This window comes from Pagrus major, chromosome 3 (genome assembly GCF_040436345.1).
Source record: "Pagrus major chromosome 3, Pma_NU_1.0".
NCBI classification, from domain to species: Eukaryota; Metazoa; Chordata; class Actinopteri; order Spariformes; family Sparidae; genus Pagrus; species Pagrus major.
The window spans coordinates 201,020-224,892 of NC_133217.1; the positions used below are offsets into that span (position 1 = coordinate 201,020).

At 44.1% G+C, this 23,873-nt stretch overlaps 1 protein-coding gene across 1 annotated transcript in view; it reads left to right on the plus strand.

Annotated features, from left to right (window-relative positions):
- The window catches only part of LOC140993552 (semaphorin-6D-like), a 79,097-nt gene that overhangs the window by 1,317 nt on the left and 53,907 nt on the right, over positions 1–23,873 (plus strand). The window contains exons 3-8 of the mRNA XM_073463040.1: positions 16–73; positions 1,138–1,194; positions 1,514–1,615; positions 5,357–5,447; positions 5,661–5,783; positions 6,512–6,600. Of these exons, the coding sequence (XP_073319141.1) occupies positions 16–73; positions 1,138–1,194; positions 1,514–1,615; positions 5,357–5,447; positions 5,661–5,783; positions 6,512–6,600 (520 nt within the window). The remainder of the gene's footprint in view (positions 1–15; positions 74–1,137; positions 1,195–1,513; positions 1,616–5,356; positions 5,448–5,660; positions 5,784–6,511; positions 6,601–23,873) is intronic.

The following is a 23,873-nucleotide window of genomic DNA, read 5'->3' on the forward strand; positions in this document are numbered from 1 at the left end:
GTTTGGACTCTGCAGGGATCACGTGTTCGCAGTGAATCTGACGACAGCTTCAGTCGACTTCAAACCTCAGCTGGTGAGTCAAATCTTTAGTTTGAGGAGTTGTTGTTGCAGGAAAACACTCGATGTGGTGCTAATATGTGCTGTTAGCCAGTTAGCCTGTTTCTGGGTTTTTGTCCCTCCTGTGTGTGTGTGTGTGTGTGTGTGTGTGTGTGTGTGTGTGTGTGTGACCACCCTTCAGAGGTCAACAGACTCTTCTGATGCATCTTTTTAACATTTCTCTGAGGACTTGCTGCAGATTTAATCTTACATAAGGCCGTCTCCTGGCGGCGGCGGCGGCGGCAGCACCGCGCTGACAGCTGACGCCGCAGCAGCTCATCCTTTCTACTTTCTGCACAATCGACGCAGCAGATATCAGAGCGGAGAACAAAACTGCAGCGGCTCGTAATGTGCGAGGCGGCACAAAGGACGCGCTGCCTTTGATCCGCTCACCTCCCCCTGATCAAAGGGACCAGGTTACAGGTTGGCTCCTGGCAGTAATGGGCCTCCCGGTGCATTGTGGGACGGCCCGCAGAGGCCGTTTGATGTGAGCTCTTATTGTCGTTATCACAGATCCGAGCTCACGACCTGCTCCCACGATCGGCTCACACTTCCTCCGTTAAAGAAATGTTTTAAATGATAAACTCGTCAGGTTGAAGTAACGACGTCACCTGCCGAACGTTCAGCGCAGACGACCACAGACTGCAGTCTGAGTTCTGTACATGATCTGTATTATCCTCCATGGAGCCTCTTCACACTGAGTCAAACTAGCCGTGTTTCCATGAAGCATTTAGAAGAAAATCGCATTAGAAACTTTATCAAAAAGGCAAAATTCAGAAAAACTTCTTCTGATTCATAAAAAGGTTTGTACGCTCGCTCGAGATCGTTTCTGTCGTTTGAGCAAAAAAGCTTTTGTCTTTAACAGGACAGAACTCAAACGTCACCCGACAACCAAACTGCATCTATTCCTCATTTCTCACCGTGTGTTTCTGACCCGTATCCCTCCTCACCTGTGTTTGCCTCCACGGCTCGCAGTATAATAACACCTTTCACACTCGTGTCACAGCTGATCACTCTCTGTTTCCTCTTCCTGTGTTTCAGAAGCTGACGTGGCGATCCAAAGATGTCAGCAAGTGTACCGTCAGAGGGAAGAACAGCGTGAGTCTCTTCTTCCTCTGCTTCCTCCTGTTCCTCAGACGCTGACCTCTTTTTCTTTGTCTACGTTTTAACTCCCAGAATCAAACACGTCGATGAAATCAGACGTTTTCTTGGACAGACTCTTGTGTTTCATCTCTGACAGACGTTGATAAATGAGAGGCGTTTTTTCCTTCAGTTCACTGACACTAAAGATAAAATTAGAAGCCTCTCACAGCTTCGGTCGCATGTTGAGGATGTTTCATCTTGTTCAGATAAGATGTTATCGCTCCGCATCATTACCAGATTAATGAGGGTGTCACTCTGTCTGTCTGCGTTTCAGGACGAGTGCTACAACTACGTCAAAGTGTTGGTGCCTCGAAACGACGAGACGCTGTTCGCCTGCGGGACCAACGCCTTCAACCCCACCTGCAGGAACTACAAGGTACCACTCACCTGTCCTGACGCTGAGAGGTGCTGCGTTCATACAGCAGACAGATGTGTGTTCAGAGCTTTAAGTCAAAGCTCTTTGAGGGTTTTCTGTTCTGGAAAGGATGAATTTAAACAGCCCCACCTTACTTTTTACATGTCTTTATCCATTAAGAGTTCTGCTCCAGCTGGAAACATATTGATTTTAAGGAAGTAACTTCATGCAGAACCTGGAGAGCAAATGAACCCAGCCGAGCTCGACCCGTTCAGAAACATGTACTGCAGTCTGTCGGTGCTCTTCACCCCCCCGTCCACATCACGTGTGTTTCAGTCACACTTTTCAGTCGGGCTCTCCCAAATGCTTCGAGTATTAAAGCCGCTACCGTTGCCATGGCAATCTTCATCCAAATTAAGATGCAAAGGAAGAAAAAGTCGCACAGAGAAAAGAAGCAAAAGAAAGAAATGACAGCTCAGTCTCCAGGACATAACGTCAGCAAACCACAGATACCAAACCTGTCGCATCACTTTCACAGTATATGACGATCAGCTGACTGTCACATCAGGAGGCGGAGTCATTACAGCCAACAGGGCTGCCACACGGCCAGCCACAGTGTGAGTCACACCGCTGGATCTTTTTAAGGACATCTGGAGACATTTTCCAGCCGTCAAAACCTTTAACTAAGTGGTTTTTGTGCCTAAACCTAACCAGAGCGTAAACACGGCGTTGTGACGACCTAAACAAACGTAAAGCTGCAACATAAAGAAACGTTCGAACTCATCTGTGGTTTTACAGAAACGCTCTTAGCTAACATTATTCTGGAGGTTGTATAGTCTTGACCTGTTCAATCTGGGAAGTGTCCTGAGATGACTATTGTTGTGTATTGGAGCTATATAAATAAAGATTAACTTGACTTGACTGGACGGCCCAGCTTCCTGTGAAAAACGTCTGGTTCTGTCGTGGCCCTCTTAAAAATATCCAGCGATTACAAATGTGGCAGCACAGTCTCAAACTGCAGCCGACCTGCAGGCTTCTTACTGGAAATCCTCTAAAACACTTGAATTGTAACGTGGTATTTTCAAGGTTTGGATTTTGGATAAAGTTCTTGAACTGCTTAATATTTGTGACACATTTTGAAACATGGAACTTGTTTTTCTTTGATTCTCCGATCCTGAAACATTATTTTCTGACCACAGACGTTAGTAATTCTTGAACAGTGCTTGAATATGAAACAGGTGTGGGAACCTTGTGTTTGGCAGCCTCGTTGTTTGGCTGCAGGTATATCTGGTGCGTGTCGTCTCTTACCTGATTTTCTCTGAAACATACAAAGTACAGCAGTTTGTACCGAGCTCAGAGGACTACGACCAGGATCAGTCAGTATCTGACAGAGGAAGGTTTTTTATTTATTGATATATTTAGTAACTTTATCCAATCTGACATTTTCTGCTTTAATTTGACTTTGTTTCTTGTTTCATGGTTCGGCTGTTTGTCTCTAACGACAGATGAATCTTAAGAGCTGATCAGAGTAAAAGTGCATCAAACACACTGCAGAAGACTGAGCTTTCAAAGTAAAAGCACCCTTATTAAGTAGCGATTGGTTCATTCTGTGAGTTGTGATATTTCACCTTCTCACACAGAATCAGTGAAAACTTGTTTTAGTTTGTATTTTATTTTAATGAGGTCTAATTACTGTTTTAGACAAACAGCAAATGAAACATCTGCAGTGTGTGTGTGTGTGTGTGTGTGTGTGTGTGTGTGTGTGTAACCTGCCCATTATAGCTTCGGGTTAATGAGCGGAGCGGCGATGCGCGGGTCGACATGACTTTTATTCTGGCGGTGTTCCTCTGCTCGCTCAGCTGCTAATTGAAAGTGTCAGGCAGCTCGAGACGCCTCGTGCAGCTCCAACACAACACCTTCACAAAAGACACAATTTGAGGCGTCAATCCAGAGTCGAGCGGCTTTTCTTGTGCCGCTGCGGCGCTGCAGGTTTGACTGACAGGCGCTGACCCCGTTTAGCAGAAAAACAACACGTTTACCTGCAGACGCGCTGCTCCTCTTTCTGTTTGAGAGTTTGGATCTAAAACGAGACGCGCTGGAAACACACAGTGCTGCGCTCAGTTATGATTGATGGCACCAGATAAAATCAGCTTGTGCTTTTCAAAGAACAGGAAGTCATTCACACCGCGGAGAAGCTGCAGCCTCACAGATAATCAGGGAACAGATTTCACTACAACATTTAAAATGATGGATGGAAGTCGTTTTAGAAAAAGTTAAATCTGCTTGAATAAAGTTGAAAATCTAAAGAGGCTCGATGTGACTTCAGCGAGGACAGACGTGATGAGCTGACGTGAACATGTGACGAAGCTCTGCTGCTGTTTCATTTTCCACAAACTGCTGACTGACGAACCTGACGGCTGAAAGAAACTGTGAAGTGTGAGAATCACAGCGGAGTCCTCCATAATCACACGAGAATACTGCAGGAAGCTAAACTTTATTTAAGATGAAGCTGTGAAACCCTGCACATGATTCTGTGTCTTGACTACAAATAACTTCCAGTCTGCTGATGTCTGACTGTGACACTGTGAAGGTCTTCTTTTAACGTTGGCAGATGTTTCATGAATGAAACTTTATTATTACCTTATGGCCCAGTCTCAACAGCACTGAGTCAGTACGGAGGAAACATCAGCAACGAAACTGCTGTTCTGCTGCGGTACAGGAGGCCTGCCGGGCTCCTCTGCTGCGCCGCGCGTCACGTTCTTCCAGCAGTTTCTAGAAGCTGAAAGATGTTGAACTTTTCAGTGCAGACGTGGAGTCAAACACGGCTGCATCACGCTGTTTCCTCCAAAACACGCTTATCTGAGGCGTTTTTAAAGCGAGCGGCCGAGTGCTTTTATCTGTGACACGTTCTGAAACATGGAACCTGTTTTTCTTTGATTCTCCGATCATGAAACGTCATTTGGGTTTTGTAGAGCAACAATAACATCTGATATCAGAGAGTGAAGGTGTGGCACTGAGCAGGAAGTGACATCAGAGATAAAAATGGAAGAAAAAAGCTTCACCTGGTCACGTTGTATTCTTCGCTGTAACATCAGTCGTTGTGGATGAAGAGAAGACTGACGTGTTATCACTCCGTCCTGCTTCATGATGGACGAGCGAGACAGGGACAGAATTAAAAACAGAGAGCGAGGTCAGACGGTGCAGCCGTCAGTGATCAGTCCCTGAGGGAGGGTGGAGGCAGCAGACAGGTGTGTCTGTGGAGGCTAACCACTAACACAGCCTCTGTTAGCATTCAGCTAGCATAGTGCTCAGCGTTATCAACAGAGCTGACGATGAAGTATCATCAGAGTGCTATCAGCTCAGCTGACATGTCAATAACTTTATCAGCAGCATAATTAACTCGGATAACAAGGCCGTGTTAGAGAGGCTCACGTGCTGCTGCTGTCGTCTGTTTCCTCAGAGAAAGTTTTGTTTCTTCAGGCTTCACTCAGAAACTGAAACACGTTCCTGCACTTTAAGATAAATGAGCTGGATGGTGACGTTCATACACGTCACCCACACGCTTCTACCTCCAGGATCACACAGACACGTCGTGCAGACGTCAGTGGGAGTGTTGGACATATGTGTGCATGTTTTTAGCACTAATTATCCATAATTAATTCAACTCAGTGACTTGGTTGGAAGCTTTCACACTTGTTATATTTTTGTGTCTTTATCTGTGGTCTGTGTCTTCATCCTTTAATCTGACGCGTCTCCTCTCAGATGACGTCCTTGGAGCAGGTCGGGGAGGAGGTGGTCGGTCAGGCTCGATGTCCCTTCGAGTCCGTTCAGTCCAACGTCGGACTGTTCGCTGGTGAGTTTAAAGTGACTTTAACTGCTGAAAATACTCAAAAAACTCTTCTGTCACCAACAAATCTGACGTAGAAAGACATTCATCAACATGAAGAAGTAGTGCTTTTCTTTCTCAGACTGTAGATAAAGACAGGGTCAGTTAATAGAACAGTGTTTTTTTGATTAAAGAGGCGTTCAGGTTCTGACGTGGTTCTGACGTGGTTCTGTCTCTCAGGTGGAGATTTCTACTCGGCCACCATGACGGACTTCCTGGCCAGCGACGCCGTCATCTACAGGAGTCTGGGAGACGGACGACCCGTCCTCAGGACCGTCAAGTACGACTCCAAGTGGCTCAGAGGTGAGTCGGAGAGTCTGACAGAGTCTCAGAGCCTCCGTCAGCTGATGCTCTGTTGTCATGACGATGGGTTAGTTGTCGTCATGTGACCTAAAGATGGAGCTTCAGGTCACGTCAGAAACCAGGATTTAGACCTGAGAGCAGAAACAAGGAGGAGCTCGTGCTGAGAGTTTCCTTTTTGTTTCTGTTAGTTAGATCTCACGACACACATCGCTGAAAATACCAGCTGAGACAAAAAACACTGACAGTAAATATGCAGTATAACCGCGGCCTCCAGCAGGGCATTGATAACTGACCTGCAGGTACATGATGTCACTGGAGAGGTGCGTTTGTTTTGAGCACCTTCACAGCTGTGACATCATCAAACATCCCTGCAGAAATGAGGCGTTCCCGTTGAACAGAAGCTGCAGCTCAGCTCCTCTCATTTATTTCAATCATCTCATGAATGCAAATGTAAATATTCCAAACATCGCTCACTTTTGAAACAGACCGTCTCCTTCAGTCCTTCAGTCTGTTTAGTCGTTGCCTCCTCGTCGCTCCGTGTTTCCTCCCTGTGGGGTTTAAAGCAGCAGTCTGGGAGGTGAAAGAAAGACGGCAGTAACCTTGAAAACTAATGAAATGAGAGCGTTTTATCAGCTGGTAACTGCAGGAACGTGTTGAAACCCTCCGACTGACGGAGATCTGAAGAGTTTAACTTGAAACTGGAACAAACCGATCCTGTGTCTCTGCAGAGCCTCACTTCCTGCACGCCATCGACTACGGGAACTACGTCTACTTCTTCCTCAGCGAGATCGCAGTGGAGTACACCGCCCTGGGCAAGGTACACCACCTGTCTGTCTGTCTGACGTCTGTCTGCCTGTCTGTCTGTGTGTCTGTCTGTCTGTCTGTCTGTCTGTCTGCCTGTCTGTCCGTCTGTCTGTCTGTCTGCCTGTCTGTCTGTCTGACGTCTGCCTGCCTGTCTGTCTGTCTGTCTGCCTGTCTGTCTGTCTGTCTGTCCAGTGTTTAAAGCTGACTGGACTGTAGATGAGTCGGTGTCCATCAGCTCATACCTGTCAGTGTTTTTGAATCAAACAGCTGGAGAGAAACTGAAACTGACGACATTAAAATCAGATAAAAGACTCAATAAACAGGTTTAGATGATATTTAGTAACACATGTTCAGTCGATCTTTCGGCTCTGACGTCGATCATCATGAAGCAAAATGAAGCACAAACACATAAAGAAATTAAAGCTGCAAGCAGCGATGAACGGGCCCTCGCAGTCCACGCGGGTCGCGGCATGCTGCCGTCGTTACATGCTGCCGTCGTTACATGCTGCTGTTGTGACATGCTGCTGTCGGGGCTTGTACTTGCAACAACTTCCATTGAGGAAATGAAAGTGAAGGCAGTGAAGCTGTCATTTCGTCATTTAGCAATCAAAGCGCCACCTATTGGTCGATTTGCACGAAATTTTGTAGAAATGCTCATCGTGCCATGGAACACAATTGCCAAAAGTTTTGTGTTGATCGGACTGTATTTCATCAAGATACACAAGAATGTCTGTTTGACCACAATGCGCAGGAAATTGTTGTTTTATATTTTGGGCGTTCTGTGGACTAGCACATTTCTTTTAATAACTTTTTGTCAGGAGGGTCCAAAGATGCTGCGTGCAAAGTTTGGTGCAAATTGGAAAAACTGCCTGGGAGGAGTTCGAAAAAGTAGGTTTGCGACATTTGGCGAATTTGCAAATGGAAATTCAGTGCGAACGTGGGCGTGGCCTACATCACACTGTTCGGCTGTATTCAGGGAACACGTAGATATAAGGTTTAACAATGTGCACCATATTATGTGGGAGTAATTAGCAAAAAACGTTTTTTCTTGATAATAGCGCCACCTGCTGGTCATTTTTGGTGTGTGAGTTACAGGGGCCGGTCTATACCATCCCTATGAATTTCATATCCATAAGTGTTATGGTGTGGGCACAGTGGCAAATCTAAAATGAAACTGCCACCAGAGCGCCACCTAGTGTCATATCGGTAACCCCTTTGTCACCTGTCCTCAGGAGGCCATTGGCAATGAGTGTACCAAGTTTTGTGTTAATCCGACCAACCGATGTCGAGATATTAAATACTTCAATTTAAAGAGCGCCACCTAGTGGTCATCGGCCAAAATTTAGCACAGAGCCTTAGAGCATCATGAGGAAGTAGGATCCTGAGTTTGACGTCATTTGGACAAACCAATGTGGAGATATGCAACACTTCCTGTTTGGAACGAAATCTGCAGGAAGTTGTTATTTAATAACTTGAGTATTTTTTGGAATATCAAAATTCTTTTAATAACTTTTTGTCAGGAGGGTCCACAGATGATGTGTGCAAAGTTTGGTGCAAATTGGTGAAATTGCCTGGGAGGAGTTCGAAAAAGTAGGTTTTCGACATTTCGCGAGCTAGCATAAAAACGGTAGGCGGAAATGGGCGTGGCCTATATCAGGAGATTCAGCACAATTCACTGAACGCGTGGATACAACGTTTTTGAATGTGCGACAAAGTATGTGGGAGTTATTAGCCAAAACGCACTTTCCTTATTACAGCGCCACCTAGCGGTGAAAATCCACAACGACAACAGATTATAAAATTTTTCGCCAGGTTTGATCTATATTCCAAGTTTGGTGACTTTTGGGGTATGTTCAGGCAGTGAAAAATGCGATCATTTTGGCCGAAAAATAATAATAATAATAATAATTAAAGCTGCAAGCAGCGATGAACGGGCCCTCGCAGTCCACGCGGGTCGGGGCGTGCTGCTGTCGGGGCATGCTGCCGTCGTCACGTGCTGCTGTCGGGACATGCTGCTGTCATTACGTGCTGCTGTCGAGGCATCCTGCTATCGGGCTTTGTTCATGCAACAACTTCTGTTGAGGAATCAAAACTGAAGGCAGTGAAGCTGTCATTTCGTCATTTAGCAATAAAAGCGCCACCTATTGGTCGATTTGCACGAAATTTTGTAGAAATGCTCATCGTGCCATGGAACACAATTGCCAAAAGTTTTGTGTTAATCGGACTCTATTTCATCAAGATACACAAGAATGTCTGTTTGACCACAATGTGCAGGAAATTGTTGTTTTATATTTTGGGCGTTCTGTGGACTAGCACATTTCTTTTAATAACTTTTTGTCAGGAGGGTCCACAGATGCTGTGTGCAAAGTTTGGTGCAAATCGATGAAATTGCCTGGGAGGAGTTCGAAAAAGTAGGTTTGCAACATTTGGCGAATTTGCGAATGGAAATTCAGTGCAAACGTGGGCGTGGCCTACATCACACGGTTCGGCCGTATTCAGGGAACATATAGATATAATGTTTAACAATGTGCACCATATTATGTGGGAGTAATTAGCAAAAAACGTTTTTTCTTGATAATAGCGCCACCTGCTGGTGATTTTTGGTGTGTGAGTAACAGGGGCCAGTGTATACCACCCCAATCAGTTTCATATCCATAAGTGTTATGGTGTGGGCACAGTGCCAATTATAAAATGAAACTGCCACCAGAGCGCCACCTAGTGTCAGATCGGTAACACCTTCGTCAGTTGTCCTCAGGAGGGCATTGGCAAAGACTGTAACAAGTTTCGTGTTAATCCGACCAACCGATGTCGAGATATAAAATACTTCAATTAAAAGAGCGCCACCTAGTGGTCATGGGCCAAGATTTTGCACAGAGCCTTAGGGGCTCATGGGGAAGTAGTATCCTGAGTTTCATGTCATTTGGACACACCAATGTGGAGATATGCAGCACTTCCTGTTGTGACCCGAATCCACAGGAAGTTGTTATTTAATAACTTGAGCTGTCTTTGGCGTATCAAAAATCTTTTAATAACTTTTTGTCAGGAGCATCCACAGATGCTGTGTGCAAAGTTTGGTGAAAATCGGTGAAATTGCCTGGGAGGAGTTCGAAAAAGTAGGTTTGCGACATTTCGCGCGCTAGCGAAAAAAAACGGTAGGCGAAAATGGGCGTGGCTTATATCAGGAGATTCAGCAAGATTCACTGAATGCGTGGATATAAGGTTTTTGAATGTGCGACAAAGTATGTGGGAGTTATTAGCCAAAACACACTTTCCTTGATTATAGCGCCACCTAGTGCTGAAAATTCACAATGACAACAGATTATAAAATTTTTCGCCAGGTCTGATCTATATTCCAAGTTTGATGAGTTTTGGGGTATGTTCAGGCAGTGAAAAATGCGATCATTTTGGCAGAAAAATAATAATAATAATAATAAGAATCGATACGATTACAATAGGGACCTCGCAGGTTTCCTGCTCGGGCCCTAATTAAAGCTGCAAGCAGCGATGAACGGGCCCTCGCAGTCCACGCGCGTCGGGGCGTGCTGCTGTCGGGGCATGCTGCTGACGTTACATGCTGCTGTCCGGGCATGCTGCTGTCGAGGCTTTTTCATGCAACAACTTCCGTAGAGGAAACAAAACTGAAGGCAGTGAAGCTGCTGTTTTGTCATTTAGCAATAAAAGCGCCACCTATTGGTCGAATTGCACGAAATTTTGTAGAAATGCTAATCGTGCCATGGAACACAATTGCCAAAAGTTTTGTGTTAATCGGATTGTATTTCATCAAGATACACAAGAATGTCTGTTTGACCACAATGTGCAGGAAATTGTTGTTTTATATTTTGGGCGTTCTGTGGACTAGCACATTTCTTTTAATAACTTTTTGTCAGGAGGGTCCACAGATGCTGCGTGCAAAGTTTGGTGTAAATCGGAGAAATTGCCTGGGAGGAGTTCGAAAAAGTAGGTTTGCGACATTTCGCGAATTTGCGAATGGAAATTCAGTGCGAACGTGGGCGTGGCCCACATCACACAATTCAGCTGAATTCAGGGAAGAGGTAGATATAAGGTTTAACAATGTGTGACAAATTATGTGGGAGCTATTAGCCAAGAACTGCTTTATGTTGATAATAGCGCCACCTGCTGGTCATTTTTGGTGTGTGAGTTACAGGGGCCAGTCTACACCACCCCTATGAATTTCATGTCCATAAATGTTATGGTGTGGGCACAGTGCCAAATATAAAATGAAACTGCCACCAGAGCGCCACCTAGTGTCAGATCGGTAACACCTTCGTCAGCTGTCCTCAGAAGGGCAGTTTTACCAAGTTTTGTGTTAATCCGACCCACCAATATGGAGATATAAAATACTTCAATTTAAAGAGCGCCACCTAGTGGTCATCGGCCAAAATTTAGCACAGAGCCTTAGGGCCTCATGAGGAAGTAGGATCCTGAGTTTGACGTCATTTGGACAAACCAATGTGGAGATATGCAACACTTCCTGTTTGGAACGAAATCTGCAGGAAGTTGTTATTTAATAACTTGAGTATTCTTTGGCGTATCAAAATTCTTTTAATAACTTTTTGTCAGAAGGGTCCACTGATGCTGTGTGTAAAGTTTGGTGAAAATCGGTGAAATTGCCTGGGAGGAGTTCGAAAAAGTAGGTTTGTGACATTTCGCGAGCTAGCGAAAAAAAACGCTAGGCGCAAATGGGCGTGGCCTATATCAGGAGATTCAGCAAGATTCACTGAACGTGTGGATATAAGGTTTTTGAATGTGCGACAAAGTATGTGGGAGTTATTAGGCAAAAATGGTTTGTGTTGATGATAGCGCCACCTGCTGGTCATTTTTGGTGTGTGAGTTACAGGGGCCAGTCTATACCACCCCTATGAATTTCATATCCATAAGTGTTATGGTGTGGGCACAGTGCCAAATATAAAATGAAACTGCCACCAGAGCGCCACCTAGTGTCAGATCACTAACCCCTTTGTCAGCTGTCATCAGGAGGGCAGTGGCAATGAGTGTACCAAGTTTTGTGTTCATTTGACCAACCGATGTTGAGATATAAAATAGTTCAATTTAAAGAGCACCACCTAGTGGTTATCAACCAAAATTTAGCACAGAGCCTTAGGGCCTCATGAGGAAGTAGGATCCTGAGTTTGACGTCATTTGGACAAACCAATGTGGAGATATGCAACACTTCCTGTTTGGAACGAAATCTGCAGGAAGTTGTTATTTAATAACTTGAGTATTTTTTGGAATATCAAAAGTCTTTTAATAACTTTTTGTCAGGAGGGTCCACAGATGCTGCGTGCAAAGTTTGGTGCAAATCGGTGAAATTGCCTGGGAGGAGTTCGAAAAAGTAGGTTTGCGACATTTCGCGAGCTAGCGAAAAAAAACGGTAGGCGGAAATGGGCGTGGCCTATATCAGGAGATTCAGCACAATTCACTGAACGCGTGGATGTAAGGTTTTTGAATGTGCGTCAAAGTATGTGGGAGTTATTAGCCAAAACACACTTTCCTTGATTATAGCGCCACCCAGTGGTGAAAGTTCACAACGACAGCAGATTATAAAATTTTTCGCCAGGCCTAATGTGTTTGCCAAATAAAATCGCGTTTTCATACACGTTCAGGCAGTGAAAAATGCGATCATTTTGGCAGAAAAAAAAAAAAAAAAATAATAATAATAATTAAAGCTGCAAGCAGCGATGAACGGGCCCTCGCAGTCCACGCGGGTCAGGGCGTGCTGCCGTCGCGGCATGCTGCCGTCGTTACATGCTGCCGTTGGGGCATGCTGCTGTCGTGACATGCTGCTGTCGGGGCATGCTGCTGTCGAGGCTTGTTCATGCAACAACTTCCATAGAGGAATCAAAACTGAAGGCAGTGAAGCTGTCATTTCGTCATTTAGCAATAAAAGCGCCACCTATTGGTCGATTTGCAAGAAATTTTGTAGAAATGCTCATTGTGCCATGGAACACAATTGCCAAAAGTTTTGTGTTCATCGGACTGTATTTCATCAAGATACACAAGAATGTCTGTTTGACCACAATGCGCAGGAAATTGTTGTTTTATATTTTGGGCGTTCTGTGGACTAGCACATTTCTTTTAATAACTTTTTGTCAAAAGGGTCCAGAGATGCTGCGTGCAAAGTTTGGTGCAAATATGAAAAATTGCCTGGGAGGAGTTCGAAAAAGTAGGTTTGCGACATTTGGCGAATTTGCAAATGGAAATTCAGTGCGAACGTGGGCGTGGCCTACATCACACGGTTCGGCTGTATTCAGGGAACATATAGATATAATGTTTAACAATGTCTGACAAATTATGTGGGAGTTATTAGTCAAAAACTGCTTTGTGTTGATAATAGCGCCACCTGTTGGTCATTTTTGGTGTGTGAGTTACAGGGGCAAGTCTATACCACCCCTATGAATTTCATATCCATAAGTGTTATGGTGTGGGCACAGTGCCAAATCTAAAAAGAAACTGCCACCAGAGCGCCACCTAGTGTCAGATCGGTAACCCCTTTGTCAGCTATCCTCAGGAGGGCATTGGCAATGAGTGTACCAAGTTTTGTGTTAATCCGACCAACCGATGTTGAGATATAAATTACTTCAATTTAAAGAGCGCCACCTAGTGGTCATCGGCTAATATTTTGCACAGAGCCTTAGGGGCTCATGTGGAAGTAGTGTCCTGAGTTTCACGTCATTCGGACAAACCAATGTGGAGATATGCAACACTTCCTGTTTGGAACGAAATCTGCAGGAAGTAGTTATTTAATAACTTGAGTATTGTTTGGCGTATCAAAATTCTTTTAATAACTTTTTGTCAGAAGGGTCCACAGATGCTGTGTGCAAAGTTTGGTGCAAATCGGTGAAATTGCCCGGGAGGAGTTCGAAAAAGTAGGTTTTCGACATTTCACGAGCTAGCGAAAAAAAACGGTGGGCGGAAATGGGCGTGGCCTAAGTCAGGAGATTCAGCACCATTCACTGAACGCGTGGATATAAGGTTTTTGAAGGTGCGACAAAGTATGTGGGAGTTATTAGCCAAAACACACTTTCCTTGATTATAGCGCCACCTAGTGGTGAAAGTTCACAACGACAGCAGATTATAAAATTTTTCGCCAGGCCTAATGTGTTTGCCAAATAAAATCGCGTTTTCATACACGTTCAGGCAGTGAAAAATGCGATCATTTTGGCAGAAAAAAAAAAAAAAAAATTAAAGCTGCAAGCAGCGATGAACGGGCCCTCGCAGTCCATGCGGGTCGGGGCGTGCTGCTGTCGCGGGATGCTGCCGTCGTACATGCTGCTGTCGGGGCAAGCTGCTGTCGTTACATGCTGCTGTCGAGGCTTGTTCATGCAACAACTTCCGTAGAGGAAACAAAACTGAAGGCAGTGAAGCTGCTGTTTCGTTATTTAGCAATAAAAGCGCCACCTATTGGTCGATTTGCACGAAAGTTAGTAGAAATGCTCATCGTGTCATGGAACACAATTGCCAAAAGTTTTGTGTTAATCGGACTGTATTTCATCAAGATACACAAGAATGTCTGTTTGACCACAATGTGCAGGAAATTGTTGTTTTATATTTTGGGAGTTCTGTGGACTAGCACATTTCTTTTAATAACTTTTTGTCAGGAGGGTCCACAGATGCTGCGTGCAAAGTTTGGTGCAAATCGGAGAAATTGCCTGGGAGGAGTTCGAAAAAGTAGGTTTGCGATATTTGGCGAATTTGCAAATGGAAATTCAGTGCGAACGTGGGCGTGGCCTACATCATATAATTCAGCTGAATTCAGGGAACACGTAGATATAAGGTTTAACAATGTCTGACAAATTATGTGGGAGTTATTGGTCAAAAACTGCTTTGTGTTGATAATAGCGCCACCTGTTGGTCATCTTTGGTGTGTGAGTTACAGGGGCCAGTCTTTACCACCCCTATGAATTTCATATCCATAAGTGTTATGGTGTGGGCACAGTACCAAATCTAAAAAGAAACTGCCACCAGAGCGCCACCTAGTGTCAGATCAATAACACCTTCGTCAGCTGTCCTCAGAAGGGCAGTGGCAAGAATTGTACCAAGTTTTGTGTTAATCCGACCCACCAATGTCGAGATATAAAATACTTCAATTTAAAGAGCGCCACCTAGTGGTCGTCCACCACAATTTCGCACAGAGCCTTATGGGCTCATGGGAAAGTGGTATCCTCAGTTTCATGTCATTTCGACAAAGCAATGTGAAGATATGCAACACTTCCTGTTTTGACCCGATTTTATAGGAAGTTGTTATTTAATAACTTGAGTATTGTTTGGAATTCCAAAATTCTTTTAATAACTTTTTGTCATGAGGGTCCCCTGATGCTGTGTGCAAAGTTTCGTGCAAATCGGTGAAATTGCCTGTGAGGAGTTCGAAAAAGTAGGTTTGCGACATTTTGCGAGCTAGCATAAAAAACCGTAGGCGGAAATGGGCGTGGCCTATATCAAGAGATTCTGCCCGATTCACTGAACGCGTGGATATAAGGTTTTTGAATGTGCGACAAAGTATGTGGGAGTTATTAGCCAAAACGCACTTTCCTTGATTGTAGCGCCACCAAGTGGTGAAAAATCACAACGACAACAGATTATAAAATTTTTCGCCAAGCCTAATGTGTTTGCCAAATAAAATTGACTTTTCATTCACATTCAGGCAGTGAAAAATGCGATCATTTTGGACAAAGAAAAAAAACTAAAAATAATTAAAGCTGCAAGCAGCGATGAACGGGCCCTCGCAGTCCACGCGGGTCGGGGCGTGCTGCTGTCGGGCGTGCTGCTGTCGGGGCATGCTGCTGTCGGGGCATGTTGCTGTCGTGACATGCTGCTGTCGGGGCTTCTACTTGCAACAACTTCCATTGAGGAAATGAAAGTGAAGGCAGTGAAGCTGTCATTTCGTCATTTAGCAATAAAAGCGCCACCTATTGGTCGATTTGCACGAAATTTTGTAGAAATGCTCATCATGCCATGGAACACAATTGCCAAAAGTTTTGTGTTCATCAGACTGTATTTCATCAAGATACACAAGAATGTCTGTTTAACCACAATGCGCAGGAAATTGTTGTTTTATATTTTGGGCGTTCTGTGGACTAGCACATTTCTTTTAATAACTTTTTGTCAGGAGGGTCCAGAGATGCTGCGTGCAAAGTTTGGTGCAAATTGGAAAAATTGCCTGGGAGGAGTTCGAAAAAGTAGGTTTGCGACATTTGGCGAATTTGCAAATGGAAATTCAGTGTGAACGTGGGCGTGGCCTACATCCCACTGTTCGGCTGTATTCAGGGAACACGTAGATATAATGTTTAACAATGTGCACCATATTATGTGGGAGTAATTAGCAAAAAACGTTTTTTCTTGATAATAGCGCCACCTGCTGGTCATTTTTGGTGTGTGAGTTACAGGGGCCAGTCTATACCACCCATATGAATTTCATATCCATAAGTGTTATGGTGTGGGCACAGTGCCAAATATAAAAAGAAACTGCCACCAGAGCGCCACCTAGTGTCAGATCGGTAACTCCTTTGTCAGCTTTCCTCAGGAGGGCAGTGGCAATGAGTGTACCAAGTTTTGTGTTCATCCGACCAACCGATGTTGAGATATAAAATACTTCAATTTAAATAGCGCCACCTAGCGGTCATGGGCCAAGATTTTGCACAGAGCCTTAGAGGCTCATGGGGAAGTAGTATCCTGAGTGTGACGTCATTTGGACAAACCAATATGGAGATATGCAACACTTCCTGTTTTGACCCGATTTTACAGGAAGTTGTTATTTAATAACTTGAGTAATCTTTGGCATATCAATATTCTTTTAATAACTTTTTGTCAGAAGGGTCCACAGATGCTGTGTGCAAAGTTTGGAGCAAATCGGTGAAATTGCCTGGGAGGAGTTCGAAAAAGTAGGTTTGCGACATTTTGCGAGCTAGCGAAAAAAAACGGTAGGCGGAAATGGGCGTGGCCTATATCAGGAGATTCAGCAAGATTCACTGAACGCGTGGATATAAGGTTTTTGAATGTGCGATAAAGTATGTGGGAGTTATTAGGCAAAACACACTTTCCTTGATTGTAGCGCCACCTAGTGGTGGACATTCACAACGACAACAGATTATAAAATTTTTCGCCAAGCCTAATGACTTTGCCAAATAAAATCGCGTTTTCATTCACATTCAGGCAGTGAAAAATGTGATCATTTTGGCAGAAAAAAAAAAAAAAAAACAAATAATAATAATCACTACAAAAACAATAGGGTCCTCGCAGTTTCACTGCTCGGGCCCTAATAATAATAATAATTAAAGCTGCAAGCAGCGATGAACGGGCCCTCGCAGTCCACGCGGGTCGGGGCGTGCTGCCGTCGGGGCGTGCTGCTGTCGGGGCATGCTGCTGTCGGGGCATGCTGCTGTCGAGGCTTGTTCATGCAACAACTTCTGTAGAGGAAACAAAACTGAAGGCAGTGAAGCTGCTGTTTCGTCATTTAGCAATAAAAGCGCCACCTATTGGCCGATTTGAACGAAATTTTGTAGAAATGCTCATCGTGCCATGGAACACCATTGCCAAAAGTTTTGTGTTCATCGGACTGTATTTCATCAAGATACACAAGAATGTCTGTTTGACCACAATGCGCAGGAAATTGTTGTTGTATATTTTGGCCGTTCTGTGGACTAGCACATTTCTTTTAATAACTTTTTGTCAGGAGGGTCCAGAGATGCTGCGTGAAAAGTTTGGTGCAAATTTGAAAAATTGCCTGGGAGGAGTTCGAAAAAGTAGGTTTGCGACATTTGGCGAATTTGCAAATGGAAATTCAGTGCGAACGTGGGCGTGGCCTACATCACACGGTTCGGCTATATTCAGGGAACATATAGATATAATGTTTAACAATGTGCACCATATTATGTGGAAGTACTTAGCAAAAAACTTTTTTTCTTGATAATAGCGCCACCTGCTGGTCATTTTTGGTGTGTGAGTTACAGGGGCCAGTCTATATCACCCCAATCAGTTTCATATCCATAAGTGTTATGGTGTGGGCACAGTGCCAATTATAAAATGAAACTGCCACCAGAGCGCCACCTAGTGTCAGATCGGTAACACCTTCGTCAGTTGTCCTCAGGAGGCCATTGGCAATCAGTGTACCAAGTTTTGTGTTGATCCGACCAACCAATGTGGAGATATAAAATACTTCAATTTAAATAGCGCCACCTAGTGGTCATGGGCCAAGATTTTGCACACAGCCTTAGGGGCTCATGGGGAAGTAGTGTCCTGAGTTTCACATCATTTGGACACACCAATGTGGAGATATGCAACACTTCCTGTTGTGACCTGATTCCACAGGAAGTTGTTATTTAATAACTTGAGTATTCTTTGGTGTATCAAAATTCTTTTAATAACTTTTTGTCAGAAGGGTCCACAGATGCTGTGTGCAAAGTTTGGTGAAAATCGGTGAAATTGCCTGGGAGGAGTTCGAAAAAGTAGGTTTGCGACATTTTGCGAGCTAGCGAAAAAAAACGCTAAGCGGAAATGGGCGTGGCCTATATCAGGAGATTCAGCACAATTCACTGAACGCGTGGATATAAGGTTTTTGAATGTGTGACAAAGTATGTGGGAGTTATTAGCCAAAACGCACTTTCCTTGATTATAGCGCCACCTAGTGGTGAAAATTCACCATGACAACAGATTATAAAATTTTTCGCCAGGTCTGATCTATATTCCAAGTTTGATGCGTTTTGGGGTATGTTCAGGCAGTGAAAAATGCGATCATTTTGGCAGAAAAAAAAAAAAAAAAACAAATAATAATAATCACTACAAAAACAATAGGGTCCTCGCAGTTTCACTGCTCGGGCCCTAATTAAAGCTGCAAGCAGCGATGAACGGGCCCTCGCAGTCCACGCGGGTCGGGGCGTGCTGCCGTCGGGGCGTGCTCCTTACCCGGACCCATTGCCCCGTTATTGTGCGCGCATTTTTGGTGTGTGAGTTACAGATGTCAGTCTATACCACCCCAATCAGTTTCATGTCCATAAGTGTTATGGTGTGGGCACAGTGCCAATTATAAAATGAAACTGCCACCAGAGCGCCACCTAGTGTCAGATCGGTAACCCCTTTGTCAGCTTTCCTCAGGAGGGCAGTGGCAATCAGTGTACCAAGTTTCGTGTTAATCCGACCAACCAATGTCGAGATATAAAATACTTCAATTTAAATAGCGCCACCTAGTGGTCATGGGCCAAGATTTTGCACAGAGCCTTAGGGGCTCATGGGGAAGTAGTATCCTGAGTTTCACGTCATTCGGACACACCAATGTGGAGATATGCAACACTTCCTGTTGTGACCCGAGTCCACAGGAAGTTGGTATTTAATAACTTGAGTATTGTTTGGAATATCAAAATTCTTTTGATAACTTTTTGTCAGGAGTGTCCACAGATGCTGTGTGCTAAGTTTCATGCACATTGGTGAAATTGCCCGGGAGGAGTTCGAAAAAGTAGGTTTGCGACATTTCGCGAGCTAGCGAAAAAAAACGGTAGGCGGATATGGGCGTGGCCTATATCAGGAGATTCATCATAATTCACTGAACGCGTGGATATAAGGTTTTTGAATGTGCGACAAAGTATGTGGGAGTTATTAGCCAAAACACCCTTTCCTTGATTATAGCGCCACCTAGTGCTGAAAATTCACAATGACAACAGATTATAAAATTTTTCGCCAGGTATGACATATATTCCAAGTTTGATGACTTTTGGGGTATGTTCAGGCAGTGAAAAATGCGATCATTTTGGCAGAAAAATAATAATAATAATAATAATAATAATTAAAGCTGCAAGCAGCGATGAACGGGCCCTCGCAGTCCACGCGGGTCGGGGCGTGCTGCTGTCGGGACGTGCTGCCGTCGGGGCATGCTGCTGTCGTTACATGCTGCTGTCGGGGCTCGTTCATGCAACAACTTCCATAGAGGAATCAAAACTGAAGGCAGTGAAGCTGTCATTTCGTCATTTAGCAATAAAAGCGCCACCTATTGGTCGATTTGCACGAAATTTTGTAGAAATGCTCATCGTGCCATGGAACACAACTGCCAAAAGTTTTGTGTTCATCGGACTGTATTTCATCAAGATACACAAGAATGTCTGTTTGACCACAATGCGCAGGAAATTGTTGTTTTATATTTTGGCCGTTCTGTGGACTAGCACATTTCTTTTAATAACTTTTTGTCAGGAGGGTCCAGAGATGCTGCGTGCAAAGTTTGGTGCAAATTGGAGAAAGTGACTGGGAGGAGTTCGAAAAAGTAGGTTTGCGACATTTGGCGAATTTGCAAATGGAAATTCAGTGCGAACGTGGGCGTGGCCTACATCACACGGTTCGGCTGTATTCAGGGAACATATAGATATAATGTTTAACAATGTGCACCATATTATGTGGGAGTAATTAGCAAAAAACGTTTTTTGTTGATAATAGCGCCACCTGCTGGTGATTTTTGGTGTGTGAGTTACAGATGCCAGTCTATACCACCCCAATGAGTTTCATATCCATAGGTGTTATGGTGTGGGCACAGTGCCAATTATAAAATGAAACTGCCACCAGAGCGCCATCTTGTGTCAGATGGGTAACACCTTCGTCAGTTGTCCTCAGGAGGCCATTGGCAATCAGTGTACTAAATTTTGTGTTAATCTGACCAACCGATGTTGAGATATAAAATACTTCAATTTAAATAGCGCCACCTAGTGGTCATGGGCCAAGATTTTGCACAGAGCCTTAGGGGCTCATGGGGAAGTAGTGTCCTGAGTTTCACGTCATTCGGACACACCAATGTGGAGATATGCAACACTTCCTGTTGTGACCCGAATCCACAGGAAGTTGTTATTTAATAACTTGAGTGTTCTTTGGCGTACCAAAATTCTTTTAATAACTTTTTGTCAGAAGGGTCCACAGATGCTGTGTGCAAGGTTTCGTGCAAATCGGTGAAATTGCCTGGGAGGAGTTCGAAAAAGTAGGTTTGCGACATTTCGCGAGGTAGCGAAAAAAAACGGTAGGCGGAAATGGGCGTGGCCTATATCAGGAGATTCAGCAGAATTCACTGAACGCGTGGATGTAAGGTTTTTGAATGTGCGACAAAGTATGTGGGAGTTATTAGCCAAAACACACTTTCCTTGATTAGAGCGCCACCTAGTGGTGAAAATTCACAATGACAACAGATTATAAAATTTTTCGCCAGGTCTGATCTATATTCCAAGTTTGATGAGTTTTGGGGTATGTTCAGGCAGTGAAAAATGCGATCATTTCGTCAGAAGAAAAAAAAAAAAAATAATAATCACTACAATTACAATAGGGACCTCGCAGGTTCCCTGCTCGGGCCCTAATTAAAGCTGCAAGCAGCGATGAACGGGCCCTCGCAGTCCACGCGCGTCGGGGCGTGCTGCCGTCGTCGCATGCTGCCGTCGTCGCATGCTGCCGTCGTCACATGCTGCCGTCGTTACATGCTGCTGTCGTGACATGCTGCTGTCGGGGCTTCTACATGCAACAACTTCCATTGAGGAAATGAAAGTGAAGGCAGTCAAGCTGTCATTTCGTCATTTAGCAATAAAAGCGCCACCTATTGGTGGATATGCACCGAATTTGGCACGAACCCTCATGTGGGCATGGAAGACAAATCAAAAAAGTTTTGTGTTAATCGGACTGTATTTCATCAAGATACACAAGAATGTCTGTTTGACCACAATGCGCAGGAAATTGTTGTTTTATATTTTGGGCGTTCTGTGGACTAGCACATTTCTTTTAATAACTTTTTGTCAGGAGGGTCCAGAGATGCTGCGTGCAAAGTTTGGTGCAAATTGGAAAAATTGCCTGGGAGGAGTTCGAAAAAGTAGGTTTGCGACATTTGGCGAATTTGCAAATGGAAATTCAGTGTGAACGTGGGCGTGGCCTACATCACACTGTTCGGCTGTATTCAGGGAACACGTATATATAATGTTTAACAATGTGCACCATATTATGTGGGAGTAATTAGCAAAAAACATTTTTTCTTGATAATAGCGCCACCTGCTGGTCATTTTTGGTGTGTGAGTTACAGGGGCCAGTCTGTACCACCCCTATGAATTTCATATCCATAAGTGTTATGGTGTGGGCACAGTGCCAAATATAAAAAGAAACTGCCACCAGAGCGCCACCTAGTGTCAGATCGGTAACTCCTTTGTCAGCTTTTCTCAGGAGGGCAGTGGCAATGAGTGTACCAAGTTTTGTGTTCATCCGACCAACCGATGTTGAGATATAAAATAGTTCAATTTAAATAGCGCCACCTAGCGGTCATGGGCCAAGATTTAGCACAGAGCCTTAGAGGCTCATGGGGAAGTAGTATCCTGAGTGTGACGTCATTTGGACAAACCAATGTGGAGATATGCAACACTTCCTGTTTTGACCCGATTTTACAGGAAGTTGTTATTTAATAACTTGAGTAATCTTTGGCATATCAATATTCTTTTAATAACTTTTTGTCAGAAGGGTCCACAGATGCTGTGTGCAAAGTTTGGAGCAAATCGGTGAAATAACCTGGGAGGAGTTCGAAAAAGTAGGTTTGCGACATTTTGCGAGCTAGCGAAAAAATACGGTAGGCGGAAATGGGCGTGGCCTATATCAGGAGATTCAGCAAGATTCACTGAATGCGTGGATATAAGGTTTTTGAATGTGCGACAAAGTATGTGGGAGTTATTAGGCAAAACACACTTTCCTTGATTGTAGCGCCACCTAGTGGTGAAAATTCAGAATGACAACAGATTATAAAATTTTTCACCAGGTGTGACATATATTCCAAGTTTGATGCGTTTTGGGGTATGTTCAGGCAGTGAAAAATGCGATCATTTGGGAAAAAGAAAAATAATAATAATAATAATAAGAATCATTCGAAAAACAATAGGGACCTCGCAGGTTTCCCTGCTCGGGCCCTAATTAAAGCTGCAAGCAGCGATGAACGGGCCCTCGCAGTCCACGCGCGTCGGGGCGTGCTGCTGTCGGGGCGAGCTGCTGTCGGGGCATGCTGCTGTCGTGACATGCTGCTGTCGGGGCTTCTAATTGCAACAACTTCCATTGAGGAAATGAAAGTGAAGGCAGTCAAGCTGTCATTTCGTCATTTAGCAATAAAAGCGCCACCTATTGGTGGATATGCACCGAATTTGGCACAAACCCTCATGTGGGCATGGAAGACAAATCAAAAAAGTTTAGGGTTAATCGCACTGTATCTTATCAAGATATGCAAGACTGTGTGGTTTACCACAGCGTGCAGGAAATTGTTGTTTTATATTTTGGTCGTTCTGTGGACTAGCACATTTCTTTTAATAACTTTTTGTCAGGAGGGTCCAGAGATGCTGCGTGCAAAGTTTGGTGCAAATTGGAAAAATTGCCTGGGAGGAGTTCGAAAAAGTAGGTTTGCGACATTTGGCGAATTTGCGAATGGAAATTCAGTGCGAACGTGGGCGTGGCCTACATCACACGGTTCGGCTGTATTCAGGGAACATATAGATATAATGTTTAACGATGTGCACCATATTATGTGGGAGTAATTAGCAAAAAACGTTTTTTCTTGATAATAGCGCCACCTGCTGGTGATTTTTGGTGTGTGAGTTACAGGGGCCAGTCTATACCACCCCTATGAATTTCATATTCATAAGTGTTATGGTGTGGGCACAGTGCCAATTATAAAATGAAACTGCCACCAGAGCGCCACCTAGTGTCAGATCGGTAACCCCTTTCTCAGCTGTCCTCAGGAGGTCATTGGCAATCAGTGTACCAAGTTTTGTGTTAATCCGACCAACCAATGTCGAGATATAAAATACTTCAATTTAAATAGCGCCACCTAGTGGTCATGGGCCAAGATTTTGCACAGAGCCTTAGGGGCTCATGGGGAAGTACTATCCTGAGTTTCACGTCATTCGGACGCACCAATGTGGAGATATGCAACACTTCCTGTTTTGACCTGATTCCACAGGAAGTTGTTATTTAATAACTTGAGTATTCTTTGGCGTATCAAAATTCTTTTAATAACTTTTTGTCAGAAGGGTCCACAGATGCTGTGTGCAAAGTTTTGTGCAAATCGGTGAAATTGCCCGGGAGGAGTTCGAAAAAGTAGGTTTTCGACATTTTGCGAGCTAGCGAAAAAAAACGGTAGGCGGAAATGGGCATGGCCTATATCAGGAGATTCAGCAAGATTCACTGAACGCGTGGATATAAGGTTTTTGAATGTGCGACAAAGTATGTGGGAGTTATTAGCCAAAACACACTTTCCTTGATTATAGCGCCGCCTAGTGGTGAAAGTTCACA